The sequence below is a fragment of the Manis javanica genome, chromosome 10 (assembly GCF_040802235.1).
Source record: "Manis javanica isolate MJ-LG chromosome 10, MJ_LKY, whole genome shotgun sequence".
NCBI lineage: Eukaryota > Metazoa > Chordata > Mammalia > Pholidota > Manidae > Manis > Manis javanica.
In genome coordinates, this window is record NC_133165.1 from 52,033,356 (window position 1) to 52,052,506 (window position 19,151).

The 19,151-nt window shown below is 46.8% G+C and overlaps 1 protein-coding gene across 11 annotated transcripts in view; it reads right to left on the reverse strand.

The window, feature by feature from the left end:
* The window catches only part of EEF2K (eukaryotic elongation factor 2 kinase), a 70,164-nt gene extending 53,884 nt beyond the window's left edge, over positions 1 to 16,280 (reverse strand). For 10 of the 11 annotated variants that reach the window (XM_073215451.1, XM_073215450.1, XM_073215449.1 and 7 more), the window contains exons 1-2: positions 15,831 to 16,120; positions 873 to 1,194 (exon numbers count right to left, since the gene is read on the reverse strand). In XM_073215451.1, the coding sequence (XP_073071552.1) occupies positions 873 to 1,118 (246 nt within the window). In that variant the 5' untranslated portion in view covers positions 1,119 to 1,194; positions 15,831 to 16,120. Of the gene's footprint in view, positions 1 to 872; positions 1,195 to 15,830 lie in introns of all 11 variants that reach the window. The other variant, XM_036992114.2, reaches the window with a different exon arrangement.
* Between the last annotated feature and the right edge of the window lie 2,871 nt (positions 16,281 to 19,151).

Consider the following 19,151-nt stretch of genomic DNA (forward strand, 5'->3'; position numbering starts at 1 on the left):
GAACTCTGGCCCTGAAAGGAAAAAAATACCCAACTGTCCAAGAATTAGAATTATTAATTTTCTAAAAACAGATTAATTCTGAAGTTAGGAAAGAATGGTTGCAATTTCAAATCCCAAATAAGTGGGAATAGGCATTTTGCTCACAGTATAACAGATACTTACAGTTGGTGAGAATTAAATAAAGACAACAGTATTGCATTAAAAACTTTTTTCACTACCAGTTAGTATACAGAAGTTTAATCATGTTCACCCTTTCAACTTCTCTCCCTCTCCTTCACACCCAGCTTTGTCAAGGTATGAACACAAATCCCTAACAAAATAAGTACCTTTTCCTCAATCCAGAAGGACGCCCAGCCTCAGCAGTGGCTTTTTTTTTTTTTTTACCTCAACCAACACAAAGAACTACACTTCACATCATGTGCCTGCACCCACATCTGCACACATCAGGGGTGAAATAAAAATTTAACGACTGGTACGTCGCGAGAGGCTGGCCGTCAACTAGTACGGCTACTCCATCTGTGTGTTCACCTGGGTGTACGTTTGTCCCCCAAAATAAGATCTTTACCGTTTGCAGGACTCTCCAGTATTCCGTCTGTTCTGTTCTGTTCTGTTCTGTTCCATTTCTTAAATAAGCTGGTCAAGGTGTTCATACCCCAGGAGCGGGTCCTGAGCAGCTCTTTGGAGAACACTGCTCTCAAATAATGAAACTTGGTTTAAAGTGACAAAATGCTCCCAGCTTAACAGGCACATCCTCACATCCAGAATTCAAAGTGTTTCGAAAGACTGGGAAGACCTCAACCAGCGACCCCAAGTCCCCAACCCTTGGCGGCAGCTGAGTGGGTGTGGGAAGGTGGGCCAGGCGGTCCGCTCACCTTAAAATGGAAGGAACTGGCTGGAGACCCGCTGGAGCCGTACTGTTCACCCTTCCTAAGGTCGCTGTAGTAGTTATCAACCTTGGAATTGACGCTCTGGTGTGACCTGGGGTCATCGGTGATGGAACAGATGAAGTAACCATCCTCCTCGTCGCTGTCTGCGTCAGATTCCCGGTCGTGGCCAGCCCGGGGGGTCTGGCTGCCGTCAATGCCTTCCAGGCGGAAGATGAGGTCTTCGTCCGCCATGCTCCTGGGGCGCTCGGTTTACCCAAGGGGTGGGCGACACAGCCAGAGTTACCGGGCAAATGCGGCGGCGAGGGTCCTGCGAGGCAAGCCAGAGAACGGGCACCCGGGCCCAGGGGTGAGCTCGCTGGGCACCTCACCCCGAAGGCCACTGCCGACCAAAGGGGCCAGCACCCCCACAGGGAATACTACAGTTATCTTTTGGAAAGGCACGGGCAGGCGGCATCTAGGAACATTTAAGTGTACAAGCCCGTAGACCCAGTAATTCCACTTTAAAGAACGCAGCGCTTGAAACAAGGCCAGGAAAATAAATGCTTCTTATGCAGCGACAGTGGATCTTTTTCAGCACATCAATAAGGCCAAGTCATTCCCCTGCTTAACCCCCTCCAGCGGCTTCTCTCCATATTCTTAATAAAATCTAAGCACCTTTTAAGGCTGCAAGGCCTGTGTTAGTCGGCCCTTGCTCACTTTTCCTCTGGCCCTGGCGGCTCTCCAGGCTCGCTGGCCTGCTTTCTGTTCCGTGAAGTCAGGGAGCCCAATCCATCCCAGGGCCTTTTATTTTCTGTTCCCTGTGCCTGAAACAGTCTTCCCAACCTTCCAGCTCTGGGTTCTTTCTCATCATTTGGTTCCCAGATCAAAAGTCACCTCTTTAGAGAAATCTCTGATTCCTCAATTCAAAGAACTCCTCTCAAACGCATGCCCAGGCACTCCCCAGCACATTACTCTGGTTTATTCTTTTCATAAATGACTTCCCCAAGCTGAAATCTCATCTACTTTTTTACTGTCTGTATCCCCAGTGAATCAAAGAGGACCTGGCGCAGAGTAGGTACTCAATATACATCCTCAGATTGGCTGAGTGGCCCAAAGCGTGTTCTCTGCAGCATGATAAACAACAGCAGACAAAAGTTAACAGCTCACCATGCCCATCAATGGTTATATTAATTACAGATTTTCTACACTGTGAAGGGGAAAGTCTAGATATACACAAACACACAAAAATAGTCAAGAAAGAGTTCAGCAAGATTTTTGTAGGGTACAAAAATCAACAGTATTTCTATACACTAGCAATGCAAACTCCAAAAATGAAATTAAGAAAACAATTCCATCTGTAAATAGCATCAAAAAGAATAAAATACTTAGGGACAAATTTAACAGAAGGAGTGCATGATGTGTACATTGTAAAACAAAACATGCTGAAAGAAAGTGAAGAAGATCTAAACAAGTGGGAAGACATCCCAATGTTTGTAGATGAGATTTTCCTATTGCTAAGATTGCAACATTCCGCAAATTGATCTACAGATACAACCCAATCACTATCAAAATCCAAGTGACTTTTTGGAAGAAATTAACAAACTGGTCCTAAAGTTCATATTTGAGGGACTCAGAATGCCAAAACAATCTTGAAAAAAGAAGAAAGTTGGAAGATCACGTTTCCTAAATTCAAAACTTACTACAATGCTATCATAACCAAGGCAGTTGGCACTGGCAAAAAGATAGACATAAAGATCAATGGACTGAGGGTCCAGAAATGAACCTCACAATTACAGCCAACTGATTTTTGACAAGGGTGCCAAAATAATTCAATGGGGAAAGAATACTCTTTTCAACAAATGGTGCTGGGTTGAGTGAATAAATTCAAAGACTGAAGTTGAACTCCTTCCTTAACACTTTTCACAAAAATTAACTAAAAATGGATCAAAGACTTAAATATAAGAGCTAAAACTCTCTTAGAAAAAAATACAGGAGAAAATTTGTGATATTGGGTTAGGCAAAGCCTTCTTAGATATGACCAAAAGCACAAGCAATAAAGAATAGATAAATTTGATGTTATCAAAATTAAACATTTTTGTGCTTCAAAGAGTATCAGAGGAGTGAAGAGATAATCCACCCAATGAAAGAAAATTTTTGCAAATCCTTTATCTGATAAAGGGCTATGTAAAGAACTCATATAACCTAACAACAACAACAACAAAAAAAAAACCAATTTTAAAAAGGGCAAAGGATTTGAATAGACATTTCTCTAAAGAAGATATACACATGGCCATTAAGCATATGAAAGATGCTCACCATCATTAGTCATTAGGGAAATGCAAATCAAAGCTATACCCACTAAGACAGATTAAAAAAAAACAGAAAATAACAAATGTTGATTTATGTTCCCATCTGGCCTCCAAAAAAGGCTCATTTCACTTAGCACAGCCACATTTTTCAAACACCTGGTTCTTCATTGGCATTCTGTTGAAAGAAGTTCTTCCAAAATAAGAAAATCTCAGTTATGGCTAACCGTTCATCAGTGTGTGGGGTGAGAAGTCCTGTCCGTGCACTTGGTGAGGCCCTGGGGTAGAGCTTAAGAGCTGACAGTAATGATCACGCACTACATGGCATGTTAGCCTCCATCTAGAATGGGTCACCTCCATCTAGAATGGGTTCTTGTGCTTTGTGCTAAGTACTGCCTACATCATTTACATGCTAGCTACCTAAGGAGTCAAGCATCAACATCTCCATTTTCAGAATGAGGAAACATGGATTCCCAGGCATTAAGGCACTTGCCCAATGCAAACAGGTAGAGGCAGCCCTGGGATTCACACCTGTGTCTGCTCGACTCTTTTCATCATGCCAGATTTCTTTTTTAAACTGTGGTAAAATATACATAAGATGAAGTTTACCATTTTAACCATTTTTAAGTGTACAATTCAGTGTCATTGTATATATTCACAAAGTTGTATAACCACTACCACCATCTAGTTCCAAACTTCTGCATTACTCAAAACAGACATTCGGTAACCCCGTAATGCCCTCTTCCTCACACCCTAGCCCCTGATAACATCTATTTCACTCTCTGTCTCTATGAATTTTTCTATTCTGGATACCTCATAAGAGAGGAATCGTACAAGGAGTACTACTTGTGTCTGGCTTCTTTCACTGAGTATATCGGCAAGGTTCACGCACATAGGAAAACACATGTCAGAACCTCCTTTTCACGCCTGAATGATATTTCCTTGCATGTATATACCACATTTGTTTATCTCTTCATCCACTGATGGGCATTTGGGTTGTTTCCACCTTTTGGCCCCTGTGAATAATGCTGCAATAAACATTGATATGCAAGTAAAAAAAAAAAAAAGAGAAATGAAAACATGTCCACACAAAAACTGTACATGTATGTTCATAGTAGTATTATTCACAATAGCCAAAAGGGGAACCAACCCAAATGTGTAACAACTGATGGATAGATAAACAAATTGTGGTATGTCCAAATACTGGACTGCTATTCAGCCACAAAAGTGAATGAAGTACTGATACATGGATGAACCTTAAAGATATTACGCTAAGGAAAGAAGACAGTCATAAAAGACCACATATTGAATGATTCCATTTATGTGAAATGTCCAAAGAAGGCAATCTCTAAAAGTATGTGACGGTTGCCTAAGGATGGCAGAGGGACCAACTGGGGGTAAACGGGGAATAATGGCAATGGGTTTGAGTTGATGAAATGTTCTAAAACTGTGTGCTTGTTGCATGGCTGTGAATATACTAAACAACACTTCAAAGTGGAAGGATTATAAGGTTTGTGAATTATATTTCAATAAGCTAAAGTTCAAAGAAGAGATAGTTAAGAAAAACTGTTCAATTTAAAAAGCAAGTTGCAGAAGAGGTGTATGATGGTGATCCTATTTGTGGTCAAAGAAAAAGGACATTTGTAGGTGTATTAAAACTCTCCTGAAGGACCCACGGGAGCTGCACCAGCACTGAGTGGGCAGTGGGAACTGAGGGTAGAGGGAACTTCCTAAAACTTCACACATTTCTATATTGTTTTAACTTTTACTAAGCTAGACTGCTTTCAATATAAATAATAAAGAAGTGACAAAGTTAAAAACTCTTTTAGATCAAGGCAATAATTCCAATTATTAACAGTTCTTTCCATCAACAGGCAGTCTTCTAAATCTTTGGGTTTGACACTTTGACAGTTTTCACAGCAGGAAATATATGTACATCCTAACCCCATACATACCTACAAAATTTCATTTGGAATTTCAGGAAACTGTACTTGGCCTTACTTTGTACAATGCACTCTGTTATTTTCTGTTCCACTTAGTTTTCTTTTGTCTTTCTTTGCTTTAATTTTTTTTCCTTAACACACCACCACCACACTGATTTCTTGACTCAGTTTGGAAGTTACTGCTCTGGGTGTCAACTGCTGGGTTTGTTTCTTCCTCTCTGAGCAAGTCACAGCCGGGCCCACATCCGGCGCCTGAGCCACCTGATCCCACTGGTTACCAAAATCTTCCCCAGGCCCTGTGCCCACTTCTCCCCACTCTTGGCCACTCCCAGCCCCAGAACCTACTCTGCCATGGCTACCTACCCTTGGCCAGAATCCCTGCTGACCACAGTGGTGTGGCTCCTGGAGCTGCCAGGCCCCCCTGATCACTGACCTCTGCGGCCAGGCGAGGGGCCGGGGCCTCAGCTTCAGCCTGTCTGGGCCAGTGGTTAAGAGCCTGGACTCAGGAACCAGGCTGCTGAGGATGCGAATCCTGATTGTGCTGTTGGTGACCTTAACTATGTCAGTCCATCTGGCCAACGTCCCCTTTGTGAGGGTAGCTGAGCGGGGAAGTGGCCTGAGGTCCACAGCTAGTTCATGACCAGAACCCCAGCCTTTGGCCCTGTCCCACCACAGACATTTTCCTTGGCCCTGGGAAACAAGCTGCAGACAAGTAGCTGTGACCCTGCCTGGCACAGTGCCTAGCACTCAGCAGGCATCGACATGTATTCCAGAATTGAGTAAGCAGACTCTATTTTATGGCTTTTGGTTGTGATAAATTGCTCCTAAGGCAGCTGTGGCAATGCCTGCTAACTGTCCCCAACAGCTGCTCTCTCCTTATTAACAGACCCACTGGTCTTTTTTATTTTATTTTATTTTATTATTTTTTTTATTAAGGTATGATGGATATACACTCTTATGAAGGTTTTACATGAAAAAATAATGTGGTTACTACATTTACCCATATTATCAAGTCCCCACCCATACCCCAATGCAGTCACTGTCCATCAGTATAGTAAGATGCCACAGATCCACTGTGTGCCTTCTCTGTGCTACACTGTTCTCCCTGTGGAGACCCACTGGTCTTTGACTAGGCTCTTGACCACTCAGAATAAGGTCTGCATTTCCCAGATTTATTTACACTTAGATGTGACCATGTGACTGAGTTCTGGCCAAAGGGATATAAACAGAAAGGCTGTTTTCAACTTCAGGAAAGAGTTTTTAAAGGGAGAGAGTGTGTCCTGCTGCTCTCCCTCCTTCCTGCTGACTGGGATGGAGGTGTGATGGCTGGAGCTTAAGCAGCTATATTTAGCCATGAGGAGTAAGTTATGTGCTGAGGATGGCAAAGCCATGAGACAGAGGGAGACTGTCTTACATCATCTTATATCACAGGGCAGCATAATAGTCCTGGACTCACAAGCCTCAGATTTTGCCACCTAAACTTACATAATCTACTGTAATTAATTTTTTTCCTTACCACTTGCTAGTTCTATCTGGTCCAGTAGCCCCTTCTCTCTCATATCATAGAAACTCACATCACCTGGGTAGGGTCAGCCTGGGAAAACTGAAGCCTCAATCGAGAGTCCTAACTTGGCAGCTGTTCCCACATTTGTCGATGAAGACTGGACCCCTGGAGCATGTCTGATTCCCCTAGACAGTCAAGGAACCCTCACTGGCCCATAACTCAGCCCCACAATGCCCATTCCAACACTAGCCAGGGTCCTCAAACTCCTAGAAATCTCCATCTAACCTGAGCTTCCTTGGCCCACAGAAGGGGCCCACTTCGTAAGCAGAAGCCTGAGACCAGGGGCAGGACCCCAGCTCCCAAGATATCAGGATTCTCTAGAAGGTTCCCTCCGCTCTCATTCAGGCATATACATCTTCTGCTCCCAGTTCCTGACACACCCTGGGAAAATATTTCTATGGAGAAGCTGTGGAGGGGAGTTCTGAGTAAGGCAGACCTGAGCTCAAACCCCAGCTCTAGCACTTACTAGCTGTCTAACTACCTGTCGAGCCTCCCCCTCCTCACTACACTCTGAGGTACAGAGTTGTACCCACCCAGTTCACTGAACAGTGAGGGCACAGAGCAAGTACTAGAACACAGTAGCTATTATTATCATTTTTATTATCATAAGTAAAGGAAGCTGAGCCTTGGGTCCCAGCCATGCTGGTAACCTGGGCCTCTGGTCAGCAGCCAAGCCAAGCTTCTTCACGGGTCCTCCGGGAACAGACTATTTTAGGCTCAGGCCGTGGAACCACTGCCCTCACCAGGTTTTTCTCAAAAGGGTTCCTCTGGCAGCTGCTGGGGTGCTAAATGGTGCCCAGGTCAAGGCTTGTGGGCCCAGCCACAGTGACTGCTGGTCTTCTTTGGGTCTCTCCCCATCCCCAGGAGCTGCCTTCCCACTGTAGAAATGAGCTAGAATCCATCTCCCACCCGCCACTCCTGGGAGCCCCAGCACCCCAGAACCGCGCTGAGCCGGCCAGGACACACGCTAGTATTTGCCCAGTGGCAGAACCCACCGGGTCCTTGACAACAGCCACAGTGGACAAGGTGACTTATGGGCCACCTCATGTCATGCACCCACTTTTTTACAGGGATCTGCCTCTGCCCCACTCACAGGTTGAGGGGTCGGGGTTGGTGATCCACCCTTGGTAACAGGGTGAGTCACATGACCCAAGTCTAAGCCAATCACAGTGGGCATCTGGCCACAGTGATTGGCTCAGAGGTGGGGATGTCACTCAAGTCAAACCAATCCATACAATCCAGGTAAACTTGGGGCTTTAGCTTGATGGGCTGGAGAAGCAGGTCAGTCCTTTCCTACAGTATGGGAATCTGAGACAGGGGCTGAGACCATCAGAGAACAAAGCTGAACAAAGCTTGTTCTGTGAGAGAACAGAGATGAAAAGAAAAGTGAATAGTGATGACATCATTTGAGACCCTGAATCCTAACATGCCTGAAGCCAACCCACCCGCTGGGACTTCTGAATTGTATGCTGCAGTAAGTCCTTGTCTTTTTAGGGGGTGGAAGGACACTTGGCTGGTTACACACAGGTTTTTTTGTCACCTGCAAAATGAAAAGTCCAAAACCAAGCCAGGACTTAGATCACTGTATATTTTTTCTATATGACTAAAAATCCAGTTTAATTAAAGCACATGGTTAACAATAACACCCCTTTCTAGGGCTACCATGTATGACACACAGGTTGGGTACTGCTCAACTACAGTGAACAACCTTTGCAACCGGACGTGGGCAACCAGGTTTCCCATCCCCAGATGCAACCCACATGTTACTCCTGGTAGACATCTCCATATCCCTAAATAATATGCTTTATCTGCTGTTTCTTAGTTTATCTATTTTGGTCCTTATCTATTGATTTCCTGGCGTGATAAATGAGACCTTAGCTTCACCTCCCCTCGCCACTTCCCCTTCCCACTCCTCAGCCCTAGACTGGAGGTCTTCTCCTGATTCCTTCAGATACGATGCCAAGAACTTGTCTTACTCCACCCACCAGAAGCAGCTAAGGATTTATCACAGTTTAGTGTGAGCTCATCTCACCAAGGGAGAGAAGAAAAGCTGTGGCTTTCATGCTGCAAACACATGATAAGAAAGCAAATAGGCTTTTGCTCCCATCAGCCTCAAAAAATGAATAACTTTCACCAAAATAAGACAAATAGCACATGCAGGCAGCTTACCATGGCCCAGGCGCCACACTAAGCACCCGTTGCAGACTCTGCCCTGGGGCAATGATGGAGCTGCCGGCAGAGAAGTGACTGACAAACCTCCAATGCCATAGTCCGACCATCTAGGGGAGGGAAACTGGCTAAGCTGGGCTGCCCTGGGCTGCACCGGCATGTTGCTTGTTCCAAGGATATCCTGAGCTCTCATCTGAGGCCTTAGCCTATCTTGAAAAGATATCTGTACTCCCACATTCACTGTGGCAGTATTCACAACAGCCAAGATATGGAAATAATCTAAGTGCCCATTGGTGGAGGAATGAAGAAATAAAATGGGGTATTTTTACAATGCAGTGTTATTCAGTCTTTATAAAGAAGGAAATCCTGTCATTTGCAATGACATCGATGGGCCTGGAGGACATTATACATTATATTAAGTGAAATAAACCAGACTCAGAAAGACAAATACTGTATGTGGAGTCTAAACAAACCGAACTTACAGAAGCAGAGGGTAGAAGGGTGCTTGCCAGGGGCTGGGGGTCGGGGGAATGGAAGATGCTGGTCACGGGTACAAACTTCCAGTTATGCAACACGAGTAATTCTTGGGGATCTAATGTACAGCATGGTGACTACAGCTAGTAATGGTGATATTACATACGTGAAATGTGCTGAGTGAGCAGATCTTAAGTGTTCTCACACAGACACACAAACGGTAACTATGTGAGGTGATGGATGTGTTAATTAGGTTGGCTGTGGCAATATTTTGCAATGTATACATATATCGATCGTTGCCCTATATATATTTTTTGTCAATTATACCGCGATAAAGCTGGTGAAAAAAATAAAAACCAAAGCCCAATATAGTGGCTGAGAGCCTGTGGTCCACAGCCACAGGGCTGGGTTTGAATCCTGAATCCCCTGTGAGGACCCTGTCCTAAACAGCAGACTCTAGGGGCAGCCTGGAACTCCCCGGGGTCTGTACCCCCTACACCACCTGGCACCGAGCAGGGCTCGACAAGGGCCAATCAGACACCTTTCCAGGCCATGTTTGATTTATCTATTGGGGGTGGGGTGATAACAAATGCACAATATCAGGAGTGACTAAGTCCAGCATCGATCTAAGAACTTGTGTCAGTGTCTTACTAACATCTGTTCCCCCAGCATGTGGTACATGCTCAGGAATATACTTTTGTTTCAAATATGGTGAGAAATAATACAGTTTACGGCAGAGTGTCACAATACAAGGACTGATTTACAGATGTCCATACCCAACTGCCTCCTCCCCTCTACATGTCCCACCCAAGAACCAGTGGCCAAGCTCTCACCTCCCTGCCCTTGCACCTGACACCCCCAGACCTCTCTGTGGATCACCTCTCCCACCCAAGGCTAAACTGCTTTGACCCCTTCAAAGGCCAGCTCAAATTTTCACCCCCTCCAGGAAGCTTTCCCTGGGTGGTTTCCTTATCTGTAAAACAGGCACTGCCTAGCAGTACTTACCCCAAGAGTTGCTCTGAGGAACCCAGGCAATCAGGCACATGGTGCCTGACAGAATTGACATTCAAAAGTGCCAGCTTTTGATGGATGCCTTGACCATCCCCTAAGCCCTGATCACTGCCCTCCAAAAGCATTTCCACTATACCTGAGGCCCAACAGACTATGTGATGGGCAGAATAACAGCCTCCCAAAGAGGTTCGCATCCTAATCCCTGCAACCAGTGAATATTTCCTTTATATGGCAAAAACGAATTTGCAGACATGATTGAATTAAGGGCTTTGAGACAGAAATATTATCTTGGATAATCTGGTGAGCCCAGAGTAATCACACAGTCCTTATAAAAGTCAGAGGGAGAGATGGGATCATGGAAGCAGGGGTCAAAGAGAAAGATGTGAAGATGCTGGGTGGCTGGCTTTCAAGGTGCAGGAAGGGGCCGCAAGCCTAAGACTGCAGGCGGCCTCTAGAAGCTGGAAAAGGCAAGCAAACAAACTTTCCCTAGAGCCTCCAGATGGACCAGTCTGACTTGATCTTCTTACCTCCAGAACAATAAGATAAGAACTTAAGAGTTAAGCCACTAAATTTATGGTAATTTGTCACAGTGGGAACAGGAAATAAATATAGTCAAGAACAGTAACCCTTACCCTGGAACAATTGTGCCCCTTCAGGGGACACCTGGCAATGTCTGGAGACATTTTTGGTTGCCACAAACTCTGGGTGTGCAACTGGCCCTTGGGGGCAGGGCTGAGAGATGCTGAATGCACAGGACAGCCCCACAGCAAGGGACTGCGTGGCCAAACGTCAGCAGAGCTGAGGCTGAGAAACCCTGCTCAAGAATGAATCTTGTGGAATTCCAAGGAGCTTTTCCTGACCCACTCTCCCCACTTGCCTCTGTAAAAACAAAACTCCAAGCATACAAGACGGAGAAACTGGCTTACTCACTGATGAGAACAACAGCCTGCAGATGAACCCAAGAAGCTAAGTCAACATTCGCTCTGCTAAGGCTCATAAAAATGTCATTGCAGTACAGGGCACTTTGTTCATACAGAACTGCTATTTCATTGTTTTAAAAATCAGAACACATTTTAGAATACAAAGCACAAAATATGATAACTACAGGATCCAGTAACAAAATACACAAGAGAGCTTGGCTTTTAATTTTTTGTTGTTGTTGTTATCACTAATCTACAATTACATGAAGAACATTATGTTTACTAGGCTCCCCCCTTCACCAAGTCCCCCCCCCACAAACTCCATTACAGTCACTGTCCATCAGCATAGTAAGATGCTGTAGAATCACCACTTGTCTTCACTGTGCTGCACAGCCCTCCCCATGTACCCCCCTACATGCTAATTATACATGCTAATTGTAATGCTCCCTTTCTTTTCCCCCAGACCCCTTATTCCTCTCTTCCCACCCATCCTCCCCAGTCCCTTTCCCTTTGGTAACTGTTAGTCCATTCTTGGGTTCTGTGATTCTGCTGCTGTTTTGTTCCTTCAGTTTTTCTTTATTCTTATACTCCACATATGAGTGAAATCATTTGATACTTGTCTTTCTCCACCTGGCTTATTTCACTGTTGGCTTTTAATTTTTAATCATTTGCTGGGCACCCTTCTTATGTACACAGGACACTCTGTACTCCTGGCAGGTCAGACCAGGGATACAGCATGTCTCCCTTTTCAGGGGAACTCTGTTTATGGAGCTTCTCAGTGGCCAAACCATGTGAATGTCTGGAACAAAAGGGGCCGTGTCTCATTCCTCTCTAGCTCCTAGCGCAGAGCACAAAGCCTGGCACACATTGGGTCCTCAACAAATGCATGTTGCACGAATGAATGAGTAACTGGAGAAAAGTCGGTAATTTCTGCTGATATAATGGGCACAGCAGGCACTTGGCTGAAATCCTGAGTGGGAACACCTGGATCACAGGAAGGCCCTCACAAAGCACTCAAGATCAGTACCTAGCCCAACAAGGCTTTTGCAACGAACAGATGTGGATTCAAGTCCAGCTCTGCCATTACTAGCTGAGTGACGTGGGGCAAATTACTTAACTTCTCTGAACCTCAGCTTCTTCATCTATAAAATTCACTCATCCAACAACATGGAGCAGAGTGAGCTAGGTGGAGAAGAGGTTAGAGAGGTGGTCAGGGGCCAGAAAAAGTCCCTATGATATAGAAAGCAAGTACCCCACCAGGATTTGTGCACCCCTGCCCAACCAGGGAGTACATTTCCCAGCACCTTTTGCATCTAGGTGGGCCATATGACTGCATTCAGGCCAATGGGATGTAGGCAGAAGTAACTTAAGTTGCCTCCAGGCCCACTGGACAGCCCATTTTCCATGCCTCGATCAGCTTCCCCTCTACTGTTATCCAGCCCTGAGACACGTGGCCCAGGACAGATTCATAGAATTTCAGTATCACAAAGCACTTGCTCCAAATTCCTCTCTGTTCCTGGAGGACATGGGATACCCCTCCCTGGGCTTCAGACAAGCTGTGCTCTCTGTCTGGCACATGCCCTAGTCGGCCCTCACTACCTGGCCCCTGGCCAACTCCTCTGCTCGTCACTCAGGTCTCAGCTTAGATGTTACCTCCTCCAGAAAGCCTTCCTTAAACCCCAGGAAGTAGCCACTATTAGTTTCATCTTACAGATGAGGAAACTGAGGAACAGAGAGGTTAAGTGACTTGCTTAAAATCACATGGCTAATAATATGGGGGGCCATGGGGAGGGCTGTGCAAAAGAGAAGACAAGTAGTGATTCTACAACATCTTACTATGCTGATGGACAATGACTATAATGGGGTTTGTGGGGGGAACTTGGTGAAGGGGGGACCCTAGTAAACATAATATTCTTCATGTAATTGTAGACTAATGATAAGGACAAAAAAAAATCACATGGCTAGAAAGTTGGGGAGTTGGGGTTGAAGGCAGTGCAGGCTAAACCCAGGGCTTTCACTCACTCATCCCCAGTTAAACCAGCCCTTCCCAAGTGTGGTCCTGGGACCACCAGCAGCTGAGGTTTCACCTGGGAACCTGTTAGATGTTCAAATTCTCAGGGCCTTCTCATCCTACTAAATTAAACTCAGGGGTTTGGCCCAGCCATCAGTGTTTAAACGAGACCTCCAGGTGGTTCTCCTGTGCCCTAAAGTTCAAGAACCACTGGCCTAGATAAATTTTCTACACTTGAGCCACCCATTTTTCAGCCACTCCTGTGGAGTCCTTGTTAGGGCTAGAAAGCCTCACAGCTGAAGAACTGAACATGTCCACTTTCTAGCCATTTGAGATGTGTCTCTGGGTCTTCCACAGCCCTGGGACTTTGGGGACCCAGAGACTGTCATCACCCACTTCATCATCAGCGTGTTAGTGACTCGCTCCTTCCTTTGCTTGACGCCTTCTTGTTTGTACCCATCAGTCTTGGCTACAAGAGTTCCCCATGACGGTCATTACCATCACCTTTCAGAACATTCTCAGTTCAGTGGGGTAAGAGTTGCAGTTTCTTGGTCAGCAGAGCTGATCTCCCCAACACAAAAACATTCATTCCTTAATCAGTCCAGCCAGTCACTATTACCTTGCATGTAGCCCCGATCAACGGTTTCTGCCTCAGCTTTAACAATCAGACTAGAAAGAGTGAATCCCAGAGCCCAGGTTAAACAAACCCAAGTTTCCACTGCTGACCCTCTGCTTTCTCCACACTGCTTTCAGTGTCCAGCAACCAGATGCCAATTCTGCTGGACAAGACTTCTTCTTTGGGGAATCTGACCAGGGTGAGACAAGGGCCTAAAGACACCCTTCCCTAGGGAAACAGCCCAGCCAGATCACCCACAGGGGAAGGCCAAAACCAACAAGTCCCCTCTTACACCCACAGACCTTCCAAAGAGCTTACGAGAGCCCCATTCTCTCTTCAGTGGCCAGCCCGGCACCGTCAGGGGAGGGGGAAAGGAGAGCCGCTCCATCGCCTCTCAGAGGCACAGGCTCCTTCCGGCTTGCGACTCTGCCCTCCTCTAGGCCCCCACCGCCCTCCCCACTTGGCTGGTAAATGGGCAAGAGGGGAAGATTTTTAGGGTCCAGGCTTGAGACAGGCACATACAATTTCTGCTCCCATTCTATCAGCCAAGACTCAGTTATGTATCCCCCAGGTGACACCCCATGGGGGAAGAAGAGAATGTGGGTATTGGTGACCACATAATACATTTAAAATATTTAAAAAACAAATCAATGGTGGATCCTTAATCAGCCAGAAAGCAGTGTTTGGTCACAAAAAGCACAAAAGAAAAAAATTGTAAATCACAGAATGTGCACAATTGATCATATTTAAACTAAGACCATTTTGAGTGAAAATTAAGCCCTGACTTCCTGCCTCTCCGACCCCCTGAAGATAAGAACTCAGGACCCCAGCTCACCCCCTCTCTCTGAGAGGGAAAACAAGAAGACGGAGGATGGCAATCCCAACCACATCAGACTTGCACCTCACCAAGAAACTTTACTGTACTTAATAAAAACATGCACAAAGGAATGAATGCAAGGTACTTTGGAGGCCACCGAGAAGGAAGACACCTCTAAATCCTATGTCCTTCCACAGGTATCCTTTCCAGCTCAGCACAAACATCACCACCTCCAGGAAGCCTTCCTTGATAGCACCACACACACACTCTTCACACCGTGGGCGTCGTCAGTGTCCACCTGCTTAATCTGTATCCCCACACCAGTGCGTATTGCTTATAAGAGTCTGCTGCTAGACCACCCTGGGCCTCAGTCTCCTCCTCTGTAAAATCAGAGGGGTGCGCTATGTTGCTCAATTTTCTGGCTGAGAGGCCCCAAAGCAGTCAGCGCCCAAGGCCTAGGACCCAGAAGTCATGTTCCCAGAGAGCATCCCCACAAGGCAGAAGTAGCGGCCGCCTCAGGTGCCGCCTGTCACAGGGGCGCAGCTGGGCTGGTTTCCTGCAACTCCCTACGCGGGTACAGGAAGATCTGGGCCGGGATTTACCCCGGACGCCCCCGCCCCCGCGCCGCACATTAATGCCGGCCCCTTGGAGCACTTGTCAACCGAGCCTGCCAACACCCCGACTCCTGCAGCCGACAATGAAGCAAGGGCGTGTCTACACTGTCCTCGAGGTTCCGAGAATTCGGGCCTCTTGTTTAGGGGCCCGGAGTGGGGGTGCGGCTCCAGGCCCTGCAGGGGACAATCAGGCAATGCTGCCCCCACCCTCTGCGGGCCCCCGAGGCGCCCCGGGCGGAGGCCCCCAAACTGCCTCTTCCAGTCCACTGCGTGCCAAGTGTTTTCCTGACCGACACTGCCGTTAATCTACACGACTTCCCCATTTCACAGAAACCACCATTGAGCCCCGAAGAGTTTAAACCAGAGAAGAAGCGTCTCCCACACTATTTCCGCGCTGCCTCCGGCCCCACTTCCAAGCCCCAGACCCAGCGCACGCGGGGCGCCGGCTGCACCGGGGCGCGCAGGCCTGCAGCGCCCGATCCCGGCCCCGCCAGCTGGCCAACCGAGGCCCGCACCTACCTCCCTTGGGTGGACAAGCGTTGCAGCCGCCGCCCACGGCCGCGAGGATCCAGAGAAGTTGGCAGAGGCTCGCGGCCCGGTGCTCCAGGGTGCAGAGCGGGCGGGCCCCCCGAGGGTGCCGGGGAGCGGCAAGCAGAGCGCGGGGGGCGCGCGGGGCAGCTGGAATGATCCCGGGGCGTTGGGGCGCGTTCCAGGGGCGCGAGAGCTGGAGCCCGTCCGCGAGCTGGAGCAGCGGCAGCGCAGGGCGTGCAGGCGTTGGGTCCGGGACGGAACGGAGCAGAGCTGGGCTGGGCTGGAGCCGGCGGCGGGGGCGGGGCTGCGGCAGGGCGGGCGCTCACGTGGCCGCCCCCCAGTGGCCGTCCCGGCTCCTGCAGCTGCCACGCAGGTCTGGGCTCCAGCGAGTCCGCGGCGTCCCAGCCAGCCAACACTGGCGTGGGACCCAACGCGTGGCAGGCCTAGCTAGCGCCTACCCGCCAACGGGGCGCCCTCCCAGTGGGTAATTCGAGAAGGGGCTGCTAACTCCTTCCTCTGCCACCCCACCTTCCATTCTCGTCTACTGCCTGACTAGTTCCGGTATTGGAGTCCTTTCCAAAATTACTAGTAATCGATCTCATTGTATGAGTCTCCATGCGTAACCTTAAAATATATTTATCGGAAATTGCTTGGCTTTTGTGTGTGTGTGTGTGATTTCTGCTTTGTAAAAACTTAGGCCCTTAAGACAATTCCTATTATTTGTGTAATTATTTAAGATCGCCTCTAGGCATTACTTAACCTGTCTTGTACATTGCTGGATTCTGAACTCCTAGCACAAGGCCTGGAACATAGTAAATGCTTAATAAATACCTGTGTAATGAAGGAATAAATATGGAAAGGTATAAAGAAAAGGTAATAAACTAATGATAATGACTGTGAACATGTTGATTTTATATCCTTCCACCTACTTTTCTAGTAAAATTATAGAAATTTCACAATTATTTTAGAAAAAAATAACGGTGATGTTGATTTATCTCATTTCATCTTCACAACAACCCTCTGAAGTGGATTTCATTAAAACTGAGGCTATGAGATAGACTTGTCCAAAAGATGTTCAAGGTGGCTCCTCTTGACAAAGGGCATCTATATTTCAGGGCTCCTGCGGCTTGGGGTCTGCTGAAGCACTCAGAGGGAGGGAGGGAGGGAGGGAGTGTGGGAGACCACAGGTGAGAGGGAGGGAGGGACAGGCAGAAACTGCCAGGCATTTGGAGGGGTGGGGGTGGGGGAACCAGGATGGCAAGATCGAGTGGGTAATGTTTAAAAAGTTTGCTGTGGGTGTGCAATCTGACCCCCACCCTTTGCCCCAGAATTCTCCTGTGGAAGCCTCCTTGGGCTGATATGGTGTGAATGACCAGTCTCCCATGGAGCTGGGAGTGCTGAGTTTTGTCCAGGTGAGCTCCAGGCAAATACAGAGACCAACAGGTACAGGCCATCCAGAAACAGAAAGACACGGACATCTGGGTGTGCCTGTGGGTATATTTACATTTTTCTGAACAAGAGTGGACTCCTATCTTACTGCTATTTTTCCCTCCTCACACTAGGCTATGAATGTTTCTGTGGTCAAGAGTCACCTGTCATCTGTGATACCTGCTTTCATGCCCGTTTTGGGGTTGTAAGAGCAGATATTTACAGGCCATTCACTTTGTGCCAGGCACTGTGATACATGCTTTATGGGCATTCAGTCTGAATTCTCATCATAATCTTCTTGTTTTCCCCACTTCACACACAGGGAGACCAAGGCAGGTTAAGCAACTTTCCCAAGGTTACAGTTAATAAGTGGTAGAGCCAGGATTCGGGTCTGGGTATACACTGGCTTCTTGAGTGTCCTGTCCCTAATTCTTGACTCTTCCATTATTGAGGCCCCTGAAAATTCTGATTCCCTTGGGAGACGAGACCTTGGGAGGCCTTTAGCTCACCAGCTGCCATAGCTTCTATAGGGAGCAGGTTCAAGTTTATGAGGCTTGCGGAGGGGGGTGAAATACGGGCAGCATCTCATAAGGTAACGGGGGGAAATGAAGAAAAAGAAATAGTCCCATCATGGAATGTTTTACCCTTCAGCCTGTGTACTACAAGTTTTGGAAAATATAAGATCTAGAAGATATTATTTTGGTTTCAAGTGTTAGCTTTTAGTCACCTGAAGAAAACTCCTCTGGCTTTTGGCAAAAGACAAAATTTCATCTGAAATTCTGACCGTGGAAAGTCAGGCAGGAACAAAGGGTCTGAGTTGGTCTGTCCAACTCCAAAGCCAGACATGAAAAAAGAAGACCTCACCACTTAACTACTTATGGCTCAGTAGCCTTGGGCAAATTTTCTTAACTTCTCTAAGCCTCTGTTATTTTGTCTGTGCAGCAGAAGTTCCCCTTCTTTACAGGGACATCTTGATTTGTGTTCAGGGAACCAGCACACCCTATTCTCAGTTCATGATAAGAGGTCTCCCCATGCCCCAGGCGCCAACAGTGGACACATGACCAGACCTGGCCAATCAGTATATTCCATCTCTTTAGCCCTATTGATTGGTTCTGAGATGACCATGTGACTCAAACCAGGCCAATGAACTACTAATCTGGGTCTTCTACAGCACCATAAAAAAGGGAATCTACCTTTTCCAGAGAGTGTTGAGCTGGTAGGATGTAAACCTAGGGTTTCTGGGCATTCACTCTTACGGCAAATATTTATCAAGCTCCTATTGTATGCCAAGTATTATGCTAGGAGTTGGAGGGGAGGCCTGCCTTCAGGGAGCTATCCAATGGGGTAGGAAAAGGGAAAACAAATTTCTCAAATAGTCATTATTCTATACCATTACAAACTGCACAGGGTGCTATGATTGAGGAGCAAAAAAGGCAATGAGATATTATAAAGGTGAACATAGGAAGGCTTCTCTGAAAAAATGACAAATACTTGAGTTGAGCTCTGAAGAAGTAGGCATCTTCCCAAAGCTTTAGAAGACAGCTGCCCTGGGTGGCCTCAGCAAAGAAATGTGGATCAGATCATTCTTGGTTTTTGCTTGGTCCTTTTGCTTTGCTCTTTTAACCATCATGCAAAGATGTTCAGACTTTATTGAAGAGTTTGGGGTAACAAAAGAGAATTAGATATAGGAAGAAAAACAATAAACTGTACCCTTGATGTTACAGTATCCAAGAAGAAAACTAAACCCTAAACAAAATAATATCTTCTAGATCTTATATTTTCCAAAACTTGTAGTACATAGGCTGAAGGGTAAAACATTCCATGACCCTTCATTAGCACAATTGTTCCAAGCCTTGCTCTCCTGTCCTGAAGCCTGCCCTT